The 18063-nt window shown below is 48.6% G+C and overlaps 1 protein-coding gene across 1 annotated transcript in view; it reads left to right on the top strand.

Annotated features, from left to right (window-relative positions):
• Positions 1 to 11442, top strand: part of RABL6 (RAB, member RAS oncogene family-like 6) — a 56051-nt gene extending 44609 nt beyond the window's left edge. Inside the window, exons 11-15 of the mRNA XM_009579648.1 lie at positions 5591 to 5809; positions 6478 to 6826; positions 8653 to 8830; positions 10568 to 10620; positions 11245 to 11442. Coding sequence (XP_009577943.1) covers positions 5591 to 5809; positions 6478 to 6826; positions 8653 to 8830; positions 10568 to 10620; positions 11245 to 11442 — 997 coding nt within the window. The remainder of the gene's footprint in view (positions 1 to 5590; positions 5810 to 6477; positions 6827 to 8652; positions 8831 to 10567; positions 10621 to 11244) is intronic.
• The last annotated feature ends 6621 nt before the right edge of the window (positions 11443 to 18063 follow it).

Below are 18063 nucleotides of genomic sequence, written 5' to 3'. Positions count from 1 at the left end.
TCGTTATTTCTCTGCAGCTTGTCTTGCTCTGGTTTCTTCCATAGTTCACACAGTTTTCTCAGTGGTCTGGCAGTTTTACTTTCTGTTTCTTGCCAAAAAGGGCCTACCACAATAAGCCAGATTGCCGAAATTCAGAGATGTAGATGTGGTTCTGACCATCACCTGCAATAATTAATTTCCTTAAGGATGCCAATTACAACCCCATGATGCCCAGGAGCAACATAAGAGTTCTGTAAGCACCGTCCGTAACAATCAGCTTCTACTGCAGTGAGTAGGCTATTGTAGTTGCAACAAAGTCTACTGCTGCAGAAATTTATCTCTGACCTAAAGAACATAAAAGTTCTTCTCTGAAACCACTCAAACCTAATAGAGATTTTATTGGCTTTAAAAAATGAAATACTGGAAGCTGCTTTCCCCTTGCATCTGAGTGAGGAACAAAGCCTGAGAACATACTAGAGAGATGCGTTCAGGTCTCCTGAACATTTTTAAGCAGGTATCCGAATGTTAAGCTTATGCAGCTTGCCAGCATTTCTGTATTTATCCCTGGGGCACACCGCTAGTTACTGGCCTCCAACTAGACTTCATGCCACTGATCACCACCCTTTGGGCCCAGCCATGCAGCCAGTTTTCAATTCACCTCACTGTGTGCTCATCCAGCCCGTACATCAACAGCTTCCCCATGAGGATCTTATGGGAGACAGTGTCAAAGGCCTTACTGAAGTCCAGGTGTCCACTGCTCTCCCCTCATCTACCAGGCCAGTTATTGCATCATAGACTTTTATCAAGTTAGTTGAGCATGACTTACCCTTGGTAAATCCATGCAGACTACTCCTGATGATTTTCTTGTCATTCATGTGCCTGGAAATAGTTTGCAGGATTAGCTGCTCCATCACCTTCCCAGGGATCGAGGTGAGGCTGACTGGGCTGTAGTTCTCTGGGTCCTTCTTCTTGCCCTTCTTGAAGGTTGGAGTGACGTTTGCTTTCCTCTTCAGGAAAGTCTTCAAGCACTTCTCCCAATTGCCATGATTGATCAAAGATTATCAAGAGTGGCCTCGCAATGACATCTGCCAGCTCCCTCAGCACTCGTGGCTACATCCCATCAGGGCCCATGGACTTATGTATGTCCAGTTTTCCTTTGTCCAGGATCCCTGACCTGATCCTCTTCCACTGAGGGTACATCTTCCTTGCTCCACATTATTCTCCTGATCTCTGGGACCTGGGATTCCTGAGAATCCCAGTAAAGTAAAGTAAAGACTGAGGCAAAGAAGGCATTCAGTACTTCAGCTTTTTCCATGTCCTGTGTAACCAGGTCTCCTGCCTCATTAAGGAATGTGCCCACATTTTCCATAGTCTTCCTTTTGTCACCAGTGTACTTACAGAAGCCCTTCTTGCTGTCTTTGAAATCCCTGGCCAGATTCAATTCCTCTGGGGCTTTAGCTTTCCTGACTTCATCCCTGGATGCTCGGACAATGTCTCTGTATTCCTTCCAGGCTGCCTATCCTTCCTTCCACCCTCTGTATGCTTCCTTTTTGTGTTTGTGTTTGTCCAGGAGCTCCTTGTTCATATGCGCAGGCCTCATAGCATTTTTGCCTGACTCCTTATACGTTTGGATGGACCGCTGTAGCCTGGAGGATGCGATTCTTGAATATTAACCGCTTTCTTGGGCCCTTCTTCCGTCCAGGGCCTTATCTCATGGGACTCTTCCAGGCAAATCTTTGAAGAGGCCAAAGTCTGCTCTCCTGAAGTCCAGCTTGCTTTTTACCCTCCTCCCTACCCTCAGGAGCCTGAACTCCACCAAGGCTGCCTTTGACCATCACCTTCCCAACAAGCCCCTCATTTTTTGTGGGTATGAGATCCAGCAAAGCACCTCTCCTCATTGGCTCCTCTGTCACCGGAGGAAGAATTTATCATCAGTGCACTTCAGGAACCTCCTGGATTGCTTACGTCCTGCTGTCTTGTCCCTCCAGCAGATACAGGAGTGGTTGAAGTTTATGAGGACCAGGGCCTGCGAACAAGAGGCTGCTCCTATCTTTTTGTAGAGGGCCTGATCAACTTATCTTTCCTAGTCGGACAGCTTGTTGCAGGCACCCACTATAGTGTCACCTTTACCTGTCCTCTCTTGAATCCTCACCCATAAGCTCTCAGTTGGCTCCTCATCCATCCCCAGGCAGAGCTGCATGCACTCCACCTGTGCTTGTTGTTGGAAGCAGGATGTTATGCTATGTTACGATGTATGTTATGATGAACTGCTTCCTGAACACGGGTGTGTTTGCTTCCATTTGTAAGAACTTGTTTGCTTTTCCTTTCTGAGCTTCAGAAAGAGGCTGTCAAATCTGGTATTTCTCGTCCGTTTTGGTGACGTAGGGAATTCTTGATTTTTTTGCAGTGATATTATGTGAACTTCTCCCATTCCCTACCCCGTAATGTCTCTAAACAATGGAGCAAGAGTTGACATGGAGCAATAATGTCAGAAAAAACCACTTTTTTTTTTCTGAAGCGTGCTAGCAGTGAGAAATGAGCTCATGCCTGTGGAACAGGGCTGCTCTTGCCCAAAGATCAGACAGCTGCCGAGACTTTCAGCACTTACTGATGTCTCCTGGCGTTGCTATAGCTAAATCCCAGCACAGATCTTTGGAGATTAATGGAGTCCTGGGTTTTGTTTAATGGCATGTTATGGTTCTCTAGCTTGCAATAAAGAGAACTCCCAAAATCAGTTTCTTTACCAGTTAATTAGGAAGGCAGTTCAATCTCTCAATTTACTATTGCAGAACTTGATTTGCTGCTCTTTAGCCTGATGCCCTGAGCCAGTGTGTATGCAACTGTACCGGAGGAGCTAATCTGGCTCCAAATAGGCTCTCCTCTTCCCTCCTGCTGGGTCAGGCTGGCCTAGGTCCATGCGTGGGCCATAGGTGTCTGAAAGCGAGTTTATGCTGTACCTAACAGATTCCACATCACTAAACATTTATCTCAAACATTGATTAGATTTTCTTGTCCTTACATCTGAAGGGCTTTGAACTGGTTCTTTGCTTTTATGGTATCTGTTACTTATATAGTAGTACCCAGCTGCACTAGATCAAGTGAGAGAAGCTGAGGACCCTGTTCACTTCACACTAGAAGACCCCATCTCCTAGAATATAGTCTTGCAGGCTCATCCTGGGGCATGTGATTCCCTCAGCTTATCTGCTTTATTAGAGTTTGGGTTTTTCCTCTTTCTCTAGCCCCAAAAACTGATGTGGCAAGAGGATTCTGCTGGCTGCCCAGAGGGCTGGCTCTGCTGGCCACACAGCAGGGCTGGTAGGACATGGTCGATCCGGGTTTGAGACCGTGTGCTCAGGTTGCAGCAGGATTTGTTTCATCACCAGCAGCCGTTCTGTGTACACGACAGAGGGTTCACTGAGGAAACCTCGACGTGCTCTTTGATCAGTAGCTCAGACGCAGACTTCGGCAAGCATCATAATTTTTGGTGGGTACCTGCACCTGCAAACGCGTTGGCTCAACACTAATGCAGGCTTGGCAGCACGCCAAGTGCTGGAGAGAGTGGTGCAATGTGCTTGTTTTTGCATGCTCTGAATTCCTTCACAGCTGGAACCTCAGGACCACAAACTGATACTAATTTTGCATTGTCAGACCTTGTTTATACTGCAGCAGTGATTTTCCTGACATATATTCACTTCATTGCTTTGCTCTTAAGCTGTCGCTCAACAATTTGTGTGGAAGTTATAGATGGAGGCAGTGTATTCACTGCAAAGGGAGATGACCCACTTTGTGTGGGTGTGTCTACACACGTGGATGTTCTGTTCGGACTGGAATGCTTTAAAGGCTGCAAGTCTCGTATAGTGTGCAGTAGAGGACAGTGGCAGCAATCTGAAGAGTGCCTGTGCTTAATAGAGCAGTGACATGTTAAAGAAATGCAGTGTCACTAATTCAGAATAATAATCCTGCCATTTTTAGGATGCAACTCCATTTTCTTTTCAGCGCATTTCAAGAGGAAACCCTGCTTCGCAGATCTCAGAAATCACTCACTTATAATTCCTCCAGCCTTGGAGGCTGTTTTGGGCACCAATTTTCTTCTCCTTTGTGTGGGACAAAGGCTGAGGACCCTGTTTGGTTTTGTATGCTGTATGCCTCCTTTCTGGCTCGGTATGAGAGCAGCAGTGTTAATGATGAAGGGAGTCTTCAGCAGCCTGCTTCTGCTTAGCTGGGAGCTGCGCTGTGAGTCCTGAAAGCAGAGGGATCCACACCAAAAGCAGAAGGAGGGATGTGGAGTGGGTGTTAGGCCTGATCTTAGCGCTCTAACCCAGACAAGCATTGATTGTAATCACTCTCAATGTGCTGCACCGGTTATCTAAGTGTGGTGTCCCGTATGTCACAAGTAACTCCATTATATGTTGGCAGATGTATTAATTCTTTAAAACTAACTTGTAAACCAGTAACTAGCCGTAAGAAGAGCCAGAGTGAGTAGTACAATCAGCTGGACTGTGTTAGGGCCTCGGCATTTCCCATCACATCAGCACACCATCCTCCACTGTCTCTTCCAGTGCTGGCCGAGTGCTAGTGACTGGGAACACCACCTTCTTCCAGATTAAGGATTTTAGGTTTTTGTGATTTCTTTTGTGCCTCTAAAATCTAATCTGTTCCAAGCTATAATCGTTTTTTTTTTTGTCTCTGCGTAAAAATGAAAGCTGTGTTTGTACAATCCGTATTGAGTCATTAAAAGGACAGTGACTATTGTATATGGTAGGTTATCAGGAAGGAGCTGGGTATCTTGCGGATAAAGCAAATAGAATGAGGACGGGGGATGCGGAGGCTCATCAGCCGAGGCCGGGGAAAATAGCTATATTCCTGACATGAGCAGATCCTTCAGAAAGTATTAAAATTGTTGAGTCCTGGGGACATTCAGACAAGAATCCTCAGCTGGTAATTTCAGTTGCGAAGCTCTCTTATCAAGATGCCTCTGAACACATAACTGTCTTACATCCAGGGAGTCTGACAGAATCCTAGCTCTAAAAGTGTGTCCTTAGGTTAATTTAATTTGGGGAGTGTTAAAGCATGGTTATGGTGTCTGGGTAGCTGCCTGCTTCAGGGAGCACCAGAGAAATAGAAATAATTCCAGGAAGTTAATAGCTGCAAGTGAATTCCCATAGTAGTGGCAGTCTATGATCAGATTTAATTACAGGATGTGGGGATTAAGGCAGGCAGTTCCCACGGTTTAATTGGCTGATCCTTGCATGTTGGACCAGAGATATTCTGATAGACCTGAAGCAGCAGGCTGCTCTGTAGCACTGAGGCTCACCTTTTCCAGGCATTTATTTTCGGCTTGAGCAGTAGCAGCCACACATCCTACTGCGGCCTGTTTTGTATAGGGCATGTGCCACCCCTGCAGCCTGCAGGGTGCAGGTCCAGCCTGAACGGGGCAGCAGCTGGGCAGTGCGCAGGGGGGACGCTGGCAGTGCAGCTGCCCCGGGCTGAAGGACGTTGACCCTGAAGTTGGCTGGTTGAGCCAGGCAAGCGGCAGTCTGCTTTCAAGGGGAGGCATGTCTGTCCTAGCACATCCTGGGGGTGCTGTGTCTGATCATTGTCTATTTTGCAGCGATGGAGAGGCGCCCGGGGGGAACCCCATGGTGGCAGGTTTCCAAGACGACCTGGATCTGGATGACAAAATCCCCAGCAGACCCGTGCTGGCAGCAGTAGAACGGGTGCCCAGCAAGAACGTCACCCTCTCCAGTGAGGAGGAGGAGGAAGAGGTGAAGGACTCTAAGGTCATACTCATACCTGATGAAGACATCGACACGGAGCAGGAAAAAAAAAGGTACGAAGCACAGCCTGAAGTGTGGGGTTGTGCTGGCAAACTTGGACCTCTTCTCTGTCCTGCCACTGACTTCCCTGCAGCCTCTGGGAGATCTTGGTGTCTCTATCAGCCTGTTCCATCAGCTGTAAGCTGGGGCTGTATTTACTTCAGGTGTGACTGCTTTATACAGTGTTTTCTGCACTGCACCTTCACAGCATGCCTTTGAGCACTGTGCTCCTGTGGTCACTGATACGTTTCTGCTTGGGAATGGCCCAGCCTTTTTCTCAAGTTTGAACAAGAGACTGTAACTGAGCGCCCGAACGTCTGTTCGTAGCGGTGTGAGGAGGGCAGAGGAGTCTTGCGGTGAGGGGAGTGGAAGTCATTCACCACACCCTGTGCTGGAGAACAATGAGCTGGATCATGTTCTCCACATGCCACATCTTGTGGGTGATTGTCAGGCATGGCCCGCTGGTGGAGGCACCTGTGCATGGGCATCCTCAGGGAAGAGGACCATCTTCAGCCTCTGAGTGGTATGTGTTTGAACACACACCCACCCCTAGATGAACTACCTCTCCTGTTGAGATGCACATTGCAGCCCTTGAGGCAGGCTTAGCTATTAGTTGGTGTTTATGCTTTGCTTCACAGAGTGGGAGTGTAGACAGGCTCTGACAATGTTTCTTTCTTCTCAGGTCTTCCAGAAATTCTCTGAAGCCACAGAGTGAAGCAATTTTGACCAAAGCAACTGACCCGAAGCCTCCTGACAGTTTACCTCCACATTCTGGGTCCGAAAGAAACAGCAGCAGCAAGCTCAATGCTAGCCTGCCAGCTGCTGCTGCTGCCACCCCAGCAGCAGTCCAGGCCCCAAAGACCGCTTCCCAAAGCAAAGGACATGCTCTCAAGCAGAAAGTGGTCAAAGAGGAAAAGCCTGAGGAGTCTGACAGTGATCAAGAGGGACCAATAGCTACTCAGATGCTCTCATTTGTTATGGATGACCCAGACTTCGAAAGTGAGGATTCTGACAGCCAGAAGAAGAAAATGGTAAATAGCATGCATGAATTGCTGTGCGCTGCTGCTTGAAGTATTGAGGCATCTCACTGAGCAGAGCTTTCATCTGCTCTCCCATCTCTCAATGCCAGTCACGGCGAATCAGGTGCTAAGCTACCTGAAGAGATTGATAGAAGCACAAACCCACTAATGCTCTGATTGTTGAAGCCACACGGCAACAAGGTTTGTGCTTACGGCTTTTAATGTGCTGTTTATTCTCAGTAAGTCCAGAGCACAGTCAGTCCAGCAGTGTGGAAGTTATGGTATAAAAATCTAATGGTTTTCACCCAAAGTTTAATACGTAGAAGTGTGTGCATGTCAGAGAGAGAGAACAAGTGAGCTCCCTACAGTCAATTCGGCAATCAAAAGGCCATAACAAAATTTACTTGGCAAAGCTCCTTGCTGAAGTAGGAAAATCTGCCTGAGAAGGACTTTCCAGTATAGCCAGGTTAGCTGTAATGTCTCTGTGATGCTGAACACGTGGGCAGCTGCTCAGTGCTGCCTGCAGGTGTCTGCTCAAACACACGGTGCAGCAGGAGTCCCCTCTGCACCTGTCGTGTATTAAAGATGGACAAAACACAAGCATCTTCTCTGGGCTGGTAAGAGCTTGCTGCTGTGGCTCTAGATATCCCGGATTTCAGTGATCTGCACTCGCAGCCAGCAGAACAATCTCTAGAAACTGCTACCCGTGATTTGGGATGGGCAATTGCTTTTCAGGGGTAGTCCTGGTGTCTGGGTTAGCTGGTATTCAGGAGTGTTTTATGTGTTTGCATCATTCCAGAATCCTGCAGAAAGAACAGTTGTCCCAGTTTTTTTGACCTTGCCTATGTGTCATGCTGTTTATTAAGGAATTTTCCATTCATTTAGCTGTTTCAGTACTTGCTTTTCCTGGCACTTTAATGTGAAAGCAAAAGCATTTGCAGCAAGTTTACTTCTCTTAGCATGTGATGAGGAGAAACAGAATTTGTGAGGGAGCTTGCCATTGCAACAGTGTCAGAGAGATGCCGCGCAACTTGAATGCTTTTTAAGTTCAAGGTTTACCAGTCAGGCAAAGCAGTAAAAACACCACCATTAGCAAGGAGAAGAGGGGCATCGCCTAAGTCAGCAGCAGAGCAAGGCCGTGTTTGGAGGATATAAATAAAGGTGGTTAACGAATTCTGAAGAGGATCAGTTGGCAGGTATCAGAAGATCATTAAACTTCATTTCCATTCCCATCATGCAGAGACAGAGGATTTTTGGGTGATATCCAGTCTCTGCAGCATCCTGTTTTTTAGCCCACACTGAAGGGGCAAATTTGCCCTGGTAGCACATTCCCTTTTGAATCGATGAAGGGAGTTATTCTGCAAACATAGACCGCTGCCTTGGCCCTGCTGCACGTTGCCTCTGGTACGTGAGACCCCGCAGGGCTACACAGGAAAAAGTGTTGTCTGTCAGGTCTGGAGGTGAGTTTTCAGCTTACTAAATTTTACTTTCCCCAAAACAGAGGTGGGTTTCAGGGCAGTTAGAGGCTGATGCTGTTGAGCTAACATAGTTGAAGGTCTTGTTTAATCCCTTTACATCAGAAATTTGATTTTGGTAGCACGAATGTTGAGTTATTAGAGCACACTTTCCAGTACCAATGCTACTGAGACATTTTACCACGGCAAGAAATAGAGCGAGCTTATAAGATCAAGTGCGTTGATTTCCAGGCAATAACAGCTCAGTTCAGTTACCATTGCCTTCCCTCCTCCTGCTGACATCTGACGTCTTTGTATACAAAATGTTTATAGAGATTTTGGTTGAAAGGTTTGTCTGTGTTGTCTGCCTTTTCTCATCTCTAGGATGAATTCCCGGTCCGGGAAGATTTCTCTGAAATATCTGATGACGATACCTCGTTGGCAAAGGCACCCCAGCCTGTAAAATCAACGGTCCACTCCTTTAAACTGAAAAATGACTCAGATCTCTTCGGTTTGGGTTTGGAAGAAACTGGTCCCAAGGAGAGCAGTGAGGAAGGTAAAGGTTACACCTTATTTCCACTCTTGCTGATTTAGTTTGTCAGGCATCTGTTTTTTCCAAAATGGTTCCAGGGTGTAAGCAAACCAATTTGCACTAAATAAAATATCCTGTAACTTCATGCAGTGCCCTGTATGAGTCTTTAATGTGGTTTAACTCAGCATAAAGAACTTTCTTTAAGTTTTTCCCCATGGGGAGGGGGGGAACTGGGCTCATTGTGGCATCAGCCATGTATTATTTCTGTCCCAGCTGGAAGCAGGAGCACATCTTTCACAAGCTGCTTCTGTATAGGACTTCCTGCTTAGCCTTGCATGCCTGGGAAGCGGTGCTCAGCATTGCAGTGTCCACCCCCTCAAGAATTTGGATCAATTTGAGCAAAATGCTCTGACATACCCTGCCAATTTGCTGTTCTATTTTTGGGAAAGGTGGGGTGGGGTTCTGATCACAACCTAAGCATTCCTCAAGCTTTTTTTTTCCCCCCGTCCCCTGAGGGAACAAATCTTACCTGCACAAATAATTTCTGTTGTCTTGGCATTACTGCAAAGCAACTTCCTATAGATCTGCCCCTGATGTCACCACAAAAAATGAGAAGTTAAAGACTTAAGGGGAGAAAAAGCTGTAACCAGCACCAGAGAGAGATCTCTTGGAATAGCTATTCCAAAAGTGTAAGCAAGGTGTCACAGGCTGCGATGGCTTCATCGACTTGTCGCTTTGAATTGCTGAACAGCACAGCTTGAAATAGCTAGAAGTGCATCTGCAGAGGCCCAGGTCAATAATTTAACTTCAGTTTAGCATCTTTAATAATTCAACGTGCATTCCTCCTATCTCCTCTTTCTGGGATAAATACAAAAACATGTCTTGGTAGTTGGAGCTTGACCAGTAATTAGACTTCTCCATGGCTGACTTGTATTCATAGATCAACGAAGGAAAAGAATGTGTAGGTAAGATTGGCAATCAAATACCACACGTGAAACGTGGTGCAGTTATGAACCCTCCTGTGAAACAGCCAAGTAGATACTCTCCTGTTCAAGGAGTTTTTGTGCAAAGGCAGTGGACATTCAGCAGCCAAGTTATCAACCACAATAACGTGGGACAAATGATTTGACGGTGATGGACTCTGGGACGCATTTGATACCGTGAAAGTGCCACTCCTGTAGAGCAGGGCTGCAGCACTGAGGCTTTGGCCTCGTGGTGATACAATTTCCATACACAGTTTGAACAATGGTGAGTGCTAGCCTGCTAGGGTGCTCCCGTCTGCTGACACTGTGTCCTGAATGGTCCTTCCGTTACTAGTTCAACTCACAGAAGCACAAACTGTGCCCGGTGGGATTTCTATCTGCCTTCGAATATTTAGTGGTCAGAGGGAAATTGTTCCCAGGAGCTCTTCTTCAGTTCTGGAAATAATAATCTGGTCTCCAATTTGGCCTTTGGACCAGTTTGTAGAGCTGGTCTCTGTATTTGTTTCTTAGTAGCTGTGATACAGTGAACGCCCAGGTCAGTGTTCATAACACAGAATAATATAGATAATATAATGCTCATAATTAAACTAAATGTATATGGTTAAGTTAGGGTGTGACTGCTGGGGCCTATGTTGGTTTCTAAGGGGGCGCAGTTTGTCCTGGGGAGTCGCCTTTACATGTGGCTCCAGGATGGAGCATTTTATTCTCAGAAATCGGGGCAGGGCAGAATTGCATCTCTTGTGGTTTAAATTGATTAAAACCAATGTTGTTGTTTTTTTTTGAGCAGATAAACAACCTTCTAAGGAGAAAAAGAAGAAGAAAAAGAAAAGCAAAGAGGTACTATTTAATTCCTCAGAGCTGATCTGCCATATTACCTACCAGCCAAGGAGAGGGGTGGCCTTCTACAGTGTACTCGGTGTACCTGGTGGACTTCCTTCCATTCTCCCATCCTACAGGTGGATCTGTGCCTCCCAGGCTCTGCAGACCATTAACCACTTTGCAGCTTAAAAGCAAGCTTTTAGAACGGTTGAATTTTGAAAAGGCAGTGTGTGAGTTTGTAAAATACAGGACTAAATAGAGCAGTGTGTCTCTGCTGGGCTGAGTCTGTTGATAGCACCATGACTTTTTCCAAGCAGAGAGGTGTCCGCAACAGACCCAATCTCAGAGGCAGCGAGGAAAGTCTGCAGGAGGCTTTGTCTTTGACATTTCTGCCTGTCCAATACTGTGGTATTGTCGGGCACAAATTGCCTGACAGACCACTGCTACATACAAACCAGATGGTCTTTCCTCTCTTCTGTCCAAACACGCAGAAGGGTCTTCTGGACTTAACTCCAAGCCAGCCTTGGTAGTAGATGCTTCACCCTAAGTAAGGTTCCCGTCAGAGCCAAGTTTCAGGGAGATATATGCTGGGTTACTGGCATGCTCAGAGGATTTACTAATAAAAATTTTCTCATTTTGCAGGAAGAGGAGAAGTCTGTGAAAAAGAAGAGCAAACACAAGAAGAGCAAAGAGAAGGAGGAGAGCAAAGAGGATAAAAAGAAAAAGAAGAAGAAGAGCAAGGAGAAAAACAACGAAATAGATGAACTTGAGGCTTTTCTTGGAGGAGGAGGAGCCAGCATGAGCAAGCCGCGAGGAGGTGGGGACTATGAGGAGCTGTAGGCTGGCCACATGTACGCGCCATGGACTCTTCTATCGTGGCTGTCTCCATGTTTTCTTATGAGTCACACCAGGACAGGTGCAGATGTGTAAAGCTTTGGCCGTTTGCCATATATTCTCTCAAAACAGAGCTGGCAAAACAAAAGCTTTGCATCTGTGTGTGCTGTTTTGGTGCATTCGTTACACAACGAAAATCCAGCTGAGATGTACTTGAGTAAGGTTCCCAGGCCCACTTCCAGGCTGTCGTTTTTTCTCCTTCCAGAGATGCCCCGTTGGGTAGCTGGTAGGGTATGGGAGGTGAAGGGGACCTGCCTCCTGCTCTGCTCCTGCTATATTCCACTCCTGCACACCTGAAATTCCTGTCTTGTTAAGAGGAGTGCAACAAAACATGCCGCATGAACGCATCGTGCTCGCCTGTCTCAAGTCTTTAACTTTTTATCCTTCCTATTTTTTTAATGAGAAAAGTGGTATTGGCCATTTCTCCACCCAGCAGTTGATGAGCTTTAAATCGAGCAGATCATGCTACTATGGTACAGCTCTCTAAAACAGCAGCTGCAGGGCCAGAGTGAGAGAGTGTGCGTGTGATTTTGGAGTCCTTTGAACAGGACCTTTCTGCACAGCAGCTTAATTAGCACTCACTGGTGCTGCTGTTGGAATTCATGAAGCCCCATTGATTTCCGTGGCCCCAGTGTCTCAGACACTACACGTAAGCTGCTATGCAGTTTGGGAAAACAATGCAAAGTGCAAAGCTAACCTGAAAAAGAGAGAGGAAAATCAGTGCTTTTCTGCATTTCCCACCCTTGAATTTGCATATACTAGAATCCCCTCCCTTCGGTACCTCTCAGGGACATGACTCTCGTGTGGAAATGAAGATATCCAGAGCTTCAGAACTGTCCACAGGGAAGTGTTAGCATGGCAAGGCATTTGCTTCTCAGGCATTTTACAGTCATGCTGTAAAAGACCGTCTGCCTCTCTACACTGAGAGGGACAACCACTGTAGCTCAGACAGTGTCCTTCCTGCTCCAGCTTCTGTCAATACTGCAGCCGTGTTTACTGGGCCAAGCCTCCCAGCAGCCAACGTGCTGCCTTTCCCTGCCCCAAGTGGAGAGCCTTCTCCTATCCCATGAGTTTGGGAAGCCTTTTAATTTTTGCTTTGAACTTAAACCCGTGGATTGGTACCTGCTCAGCAGCATCGGTTGCCATTGGATGGGCACTACAGGCCAGCCCTTCACGCTTGCCTGTGTCTCAGTGAGCAGCCCCTGTGTTTGATGGAGCTCGTTAGTTCTCCATACCCCCTTCTGTTTTGGTTCTCGTGTCCCTTTCACAGCTCAGACAATGAAGCTCCCTCCAGGTTCTGTGCATTACGTTACCCTGTTGCTTGCAGGTTGATTTGAGGTTTGGTTTTGTTCTCCCTCTCCCCTTTTTGTTGTAAAATGCCAACCATGAAATGCGAACTGGGGTTTCCTTCTACATCCCTGTAAAGCAAGGTGTTCTTTTGATCCGTTATCCACTGCAGAGTTGTCTTGACCAGCAGGCAGTTACCTGCTCCATTTTTCTTTTTCTTTCCCCCAGCCCCCAAAATGCACTTCTGTTTCCCTATAAAACAAACTGGGTTTTTTGCTGCATGAGCAGTATATTGTTCAGGTCTGTTTAGCATTTGCCTACTTCGCTGAGCATTACTACATTTCATTTTTGGAAATTGCATGGGACAGTTCAAACTTTGCACGTCTGGGGAGGAAAAAGTGGATTGGGACGTGACTGGTTTGCGGCCTCTCTTGCGAAAAGGCAGGCAGGCGTTCAATCTTCAGCTGGCTGCGTTCCTGAAAGTGCTTCTGTTCTGTGACAATTTTGGGTCATGTTCCATTTTGCATCGAAAAAACTTGGTACAATCCATTCTGACTATAAAGCTCTGTTGTACAACTGCCTCTGCACATCATCTTCTCCACCACAAGCATGTCTGCCTGGGCTCGGGAGCTGCGTGTCCCTCCAGGACTGTTTCACAAAAGGGCATCCCGCTGCCCCTTCTTCATGCTGTTGCATTCTTACACTTCATGGAACAGGGCGCTAAATTAAAAATTGTTCAAAAAAAAAAAAAAAAACATGAACATAAAAACCATGAGTTCTTTCCCCAAAACTGAAGTCTGTCCTGAGAGAGCTGTTGTTTAACACAGTGTAAGGGAGACGACATTTTTGTTCAGCTCAGCTTCCTTGCAAATGCAGCCCTTCGTTAGCAGAAGGCCGTACAGGCACTGTGTCCACTGGAAACATTGGTGTTGGCATTGGTTTGTCTTTCACCTGGGCCAGATTTGACCACTGTAGGAGCCTTTATACTCCCTGCGGCTTGTGTTCCTTGTCAGCACAAGGAGCTGAGACAAAACCAAGCAAAGATGAGTCATTGTGTTCCAAAATACTCCTTTAAAAGAGAAAAGCAGATGCGGGAGCTCTCTTTACTTACACTAGAGCCCCAGGAGGGTGTGTGGCATGTTTTGGCTTTGGCAGCAAGGCCAGAGAAATCCCACCCTGTGGGTGAAGCGGGAGCATGGAATGGAATAGCAGCAAAAAGGCGCTTTTTAGACTTAGACTTCTCCCTTTTTCAGGGAATGCTGAACTGGTTAGGGCTACAGTATGAGGTGTAATCCAGTGCCAGCAAGTGTGAGTGAGGGGAAAAAGAAATAGACCTTGTCTGAGCTGGGCTCTCCCATGCCCAGTCTTTCGAATAAGCTAAATATAAAAAATATGTGTACATGCCTGTCATTATGGGGAAGCTTCTGCAGGATCACATCGATATAAATAGTTCCCATGAGCGTCTCTAGAGGTACCGGTGTATTTGCTTTTGGGTTTATCAGTCATCCAAAAAAAAATCAAAAGCTTGAGAATGAGGAGCTGCAATTTCTTGTAGTTAGCACTAGCCAGAGCTGCATGCTGTACAAGTTCTCAGTTGGTTTAGAGTAGCAGGAGGGAGAAGTGCAAATTTATCTCTGCATTTGTAGCCTGCCAGCTGGGCCTGGTTCCCAGGCGCAGCAAGGGGAGCCCTGTGCTCGGGGACTGCTGCTGCAGACACACGCCTGAAAGCCATACTGCCCGCTCCCCTGCCTCCACACCACTATCTGGTTGAGATCTGCAGTGCCCTCACAGTTGCATCTTGGGTTCCGCTGTGCCAGCTTGAAGCCAGAGCATTCATGATAAGTCATGAGAGGTAACTCCGGGGTCCCCTGTTCCTACTTACTGTGTCTTTCCAGCCGGGATTGCTTGGCTGCTGACCAAGCTTCTGTGAGGTGCGGTACAAGAGCTGCCTGATGAGCAGCCTCCGTTTGCTCGAGCATCAGGCTGGTCTGGCAGTCCTCCAGGAGGAGAGGGGCTTTATCCCTCATCTGCAGAAGTCTGTGTGTCTGCTTTGTGGACAGTATGTGTAGTATCCTGGCTGGGACGGCTGGGACTGTGCTGCTAACCCAAGACGGGTGCTGTGCGCTCAGTGTTTATTTTGAGGAGTGTTCCTTGCTGTATCCGTCCCTGGAGTGGGACGATCCAGCGTGATGGTTAACAGCTCCTGCCACTCTTGGCAACTCCTGGCATGTGACTTGATGCAGCTGCTGTGACAAGACGTGGGTGAAGTCATACTCTGAGAGCAGACTGACGTTTTGATCTCTGCAGGCTTCACAGCGTGCCTTCTGTGCCGGCATCCCTGTGGCTCCCTGGCTGGGAGCAGATTTTAGCGAGACCTTCCAGCTCTCCTGCACCCGAGTGGCCTGGAGCTGCTGACTTCTCTGCTTGTACATCCTCTCCCCGAGGATTCCTCCTGTGCAAAGGCAGCATGTTCACAGTATCTGTCTCTTGATGGCCCAAGTCTCCTTAGCACAGGTGGCTGTCCCTGCTTGCTAAAGCTCTTGCTCATGTTAATCTGTGTTAGTGGCTGTCACAAACCTCATCCCTGCAAGAGAATCAAGCTGCTTAGCACTGCTGCCGAGCCATGTACCCCGGCCCTGCATGGCACACCAAAAGAACCACGTCTCTTGATATCTGACCTATGGCTTCCTCCACCCCCTTGTCAAAATACCAGGTAGAAAAATAGCACAAGGACAGACTGACACCAGTCCTTGCAGCTCCCACCACCCCCAAACCAGCTCAGTTTCCAGCATCCCTGCGGAAAGCTGTCCGTCAGTCTTCTGCTTTGAGGCTTGGGAGCTGTCTGATAATTTCCATCCAGATTTATTCCTGGCCAATTTATGCTTTTTTTTTTCTTTGCCAGCGCTGTTTAAATACTGCTCTCCTCTCCTAGCCCTGTGCGGACAGGGCTCATATCCCTGCTCTGCTTTTATTCTGCTGGATGGGCTGTTCCCCGCCTGTGCTAGCAGCCGTCCTTGGCACCATCTCTCCTTTGAGTTCATCTTTCTGTGGCCATGCCAGTCCAGATGAGGTCATGCCAGGGCTGGTACTTAATGATTCCCATACAATACATCTCCTGCTGCACCCTGTGATGGGGCTGGCCTGTTTCACAGCTCTATCCTGCTGGGGACTTGCAGCTAGCAGTTGGCTCACTGGTGCACCAGGTCTTCATCATTCCCCATGATCCTGCCCTTTGAGGGATGCAGCTTCACCCTATTTCTGTTGCTCCCGTAAGGTCATAACAAGTTTTTCCCTGGCTTGCCAAGGCCCAGGGTGGGAATTTGCTTCCTTCCCTCCAGCAGTAAACATGAAAAGGTTATTGAAATTCGGGTTTTAGCAGGACACAAAATGAATGTGGGAACTTGCAGGTGCTCTTGGAGGAGGCCTGCCCTGTGAGCAGCCGCAGGCTCCTGGAGGTGCTGCGGGGCCAGGCAGACACCCAGGCTGCGACAGGCCCCGGCGCAGGATGGGCCAGGCAGAGCTGAAGGGAGGGCAGCGGGCTGGGCTGGGCTGGGCGCGAGATGTCTAATGGGTGTGCTGCCTGCAACTTCCCTGCAGTCGAGGGTCCTGCATCTTGGAGAGACAGTAGTGCTTGCCTGTCCTTCCAGAATGCCCCTGAGCTCACAAATGTGTGATTCTGGGGAAGTCCCGCAGTAGGATGGGCTTAGGGACTGGTTGCTGTAACCTAGCAACAGTTTCAATTATGGCATAATATAATTAATCCAGTGTTGGCTCCGTCTGCTGCTTAAAGATACCAGGGCAAGCGGTTGAGCCTTTTTAACTTGTGGGTTTGCCTCCAAAACAAGCCTTCAGCATCTCAGGCATGTCACACGTGTTCCTGGCCTTAGGGCGGCTCACGGTGAGTATCCAGTCTTCCTCTTTCAAGCACTTCGCAGGGAACTGGCTGAGCAAAGGGAAATAATCCCCTGGCACCTTCAGAGAGCCGTCGTGGCTGAACCCAGTGGGTCCCGTAGGCGAGGCAGGCCTTGGTCAGGTGAGATGTGGTGTAGTTGGCTAAAGCTGTGGGTTCAGGCATGGAGCAGCCTGTGGGAAACCAGAGCACCGTTACAGGTTAAAGCAGGAGGTGTTACCTGTATGCACGTGTGCTCTGCTCGGAGCTGTACGCGGGATGCTGCCGTGGGGCAGCAAGCCAGCCTGTGAACCCATAAAACTCCTAGTTATCTCCAAGTTGTTGGCAGGCTCTGCCTTACGGCGGAAGCAAGGAGGGGAAGAAGTGGTATGGCTTTCCATCACCACAGAGGTGAGATGAGGGGAGGAGGAAGAGGGGGGTGCTGTGTCTCCCGGTGGCAGAGGACATCTGAGAGATGCCGATCTCCCCTCTTCTGCATGCCTCTCGCTGCTCCAGGATAGCGTGTGTCGGCATGGGAGAGCTCCGCCTGCGCCTGAGGCTTGGCCTGGGTGGCAGCTACAGACGGAGACCGTGCTGGCGTCTGCAGACTGGCTGCGGGAAGGAGCCAGCAGGCTGGGAAAAGAGCAGGCTTTTCCCCGGAGCTGGTAGGAGAAACACCCCTTGTTGTGCCATTGGCAGGAAAGGGCTCTGTGAAAGGGTACGAGGTGGGGGCTCCCACCCTGGCCTCACTGCCTCAAGCACTGCCCAATGTTGGAGTCATCAGCCCAGCACCGAGGAGGGCAGTTCCTGCGTCACTGCCGGGGCTGACAGCTTCGGGGCATCATGAGCGACTGATGCTGGCATGTGGCATTGCTTGGGCAGGCTGGAGTGATGCCTGGCAGCCCTGCCCAGCACTGGTGCTGCCTGCTCTGCTTGGGCTGCCGAGGCGCAGCTCCCACTGCACACTGGTGCTGCATCCCGCTGGCAGGGCAACACTGAGATCCCTCCTCGCGGGCACCACGGGGGGCGAGGGGACCCCAACAGGCGTCTTCTTGCCTCTGGCACTGCGGTGGGTCAGCAGATGGATGCCCTGTGCTCAAGCTCAAGACTCGTTGCCTGCCAGCCTTTGGGGACCAACCCGTCATTCCCAAGGAGGCAGACAGGAATGTGGGGTTTACGACCCTCTTTACAGGCAGGTACCCTAAAGCCAGCAGCTGCTTTACAAACTTCACACTCGCCCTGTTCTGCCACCAAAGCTGTTGGGGGCTGTGGGGCAGGCTCCAGCTGCCTCCCAAGCCCCTTAAGTGGGCAGCAGGGCCTGGCTTCTCCCTTGAGAGCTGGGGGAAGGGAGGTGATGCGAGGGAAGGAGGAGGAGAGAAGCTGGAAGGAGG

The sequence above is a fragment of the Fulmarus glacialis genome, unplaced genomic scaffold, assembly GCF_000690835.1.
Source record: "Fulmarus glacialis isolate BGI_N327 unplaced genomic scaffold, ASM69083v1 scaffold6186, whole genome shotgun sequence".
NCBI lineage: Eukaryota > Metazoa > Chordata > Aves > Procellariiformes > Procellariidae > Fulmarus > Fulmarus glacialis.
The sequence above is the reverse complement of the archived record's forward strand: the minus strand, read 5'-3'. Positions and strand labels throughout refer to the sequence as shown.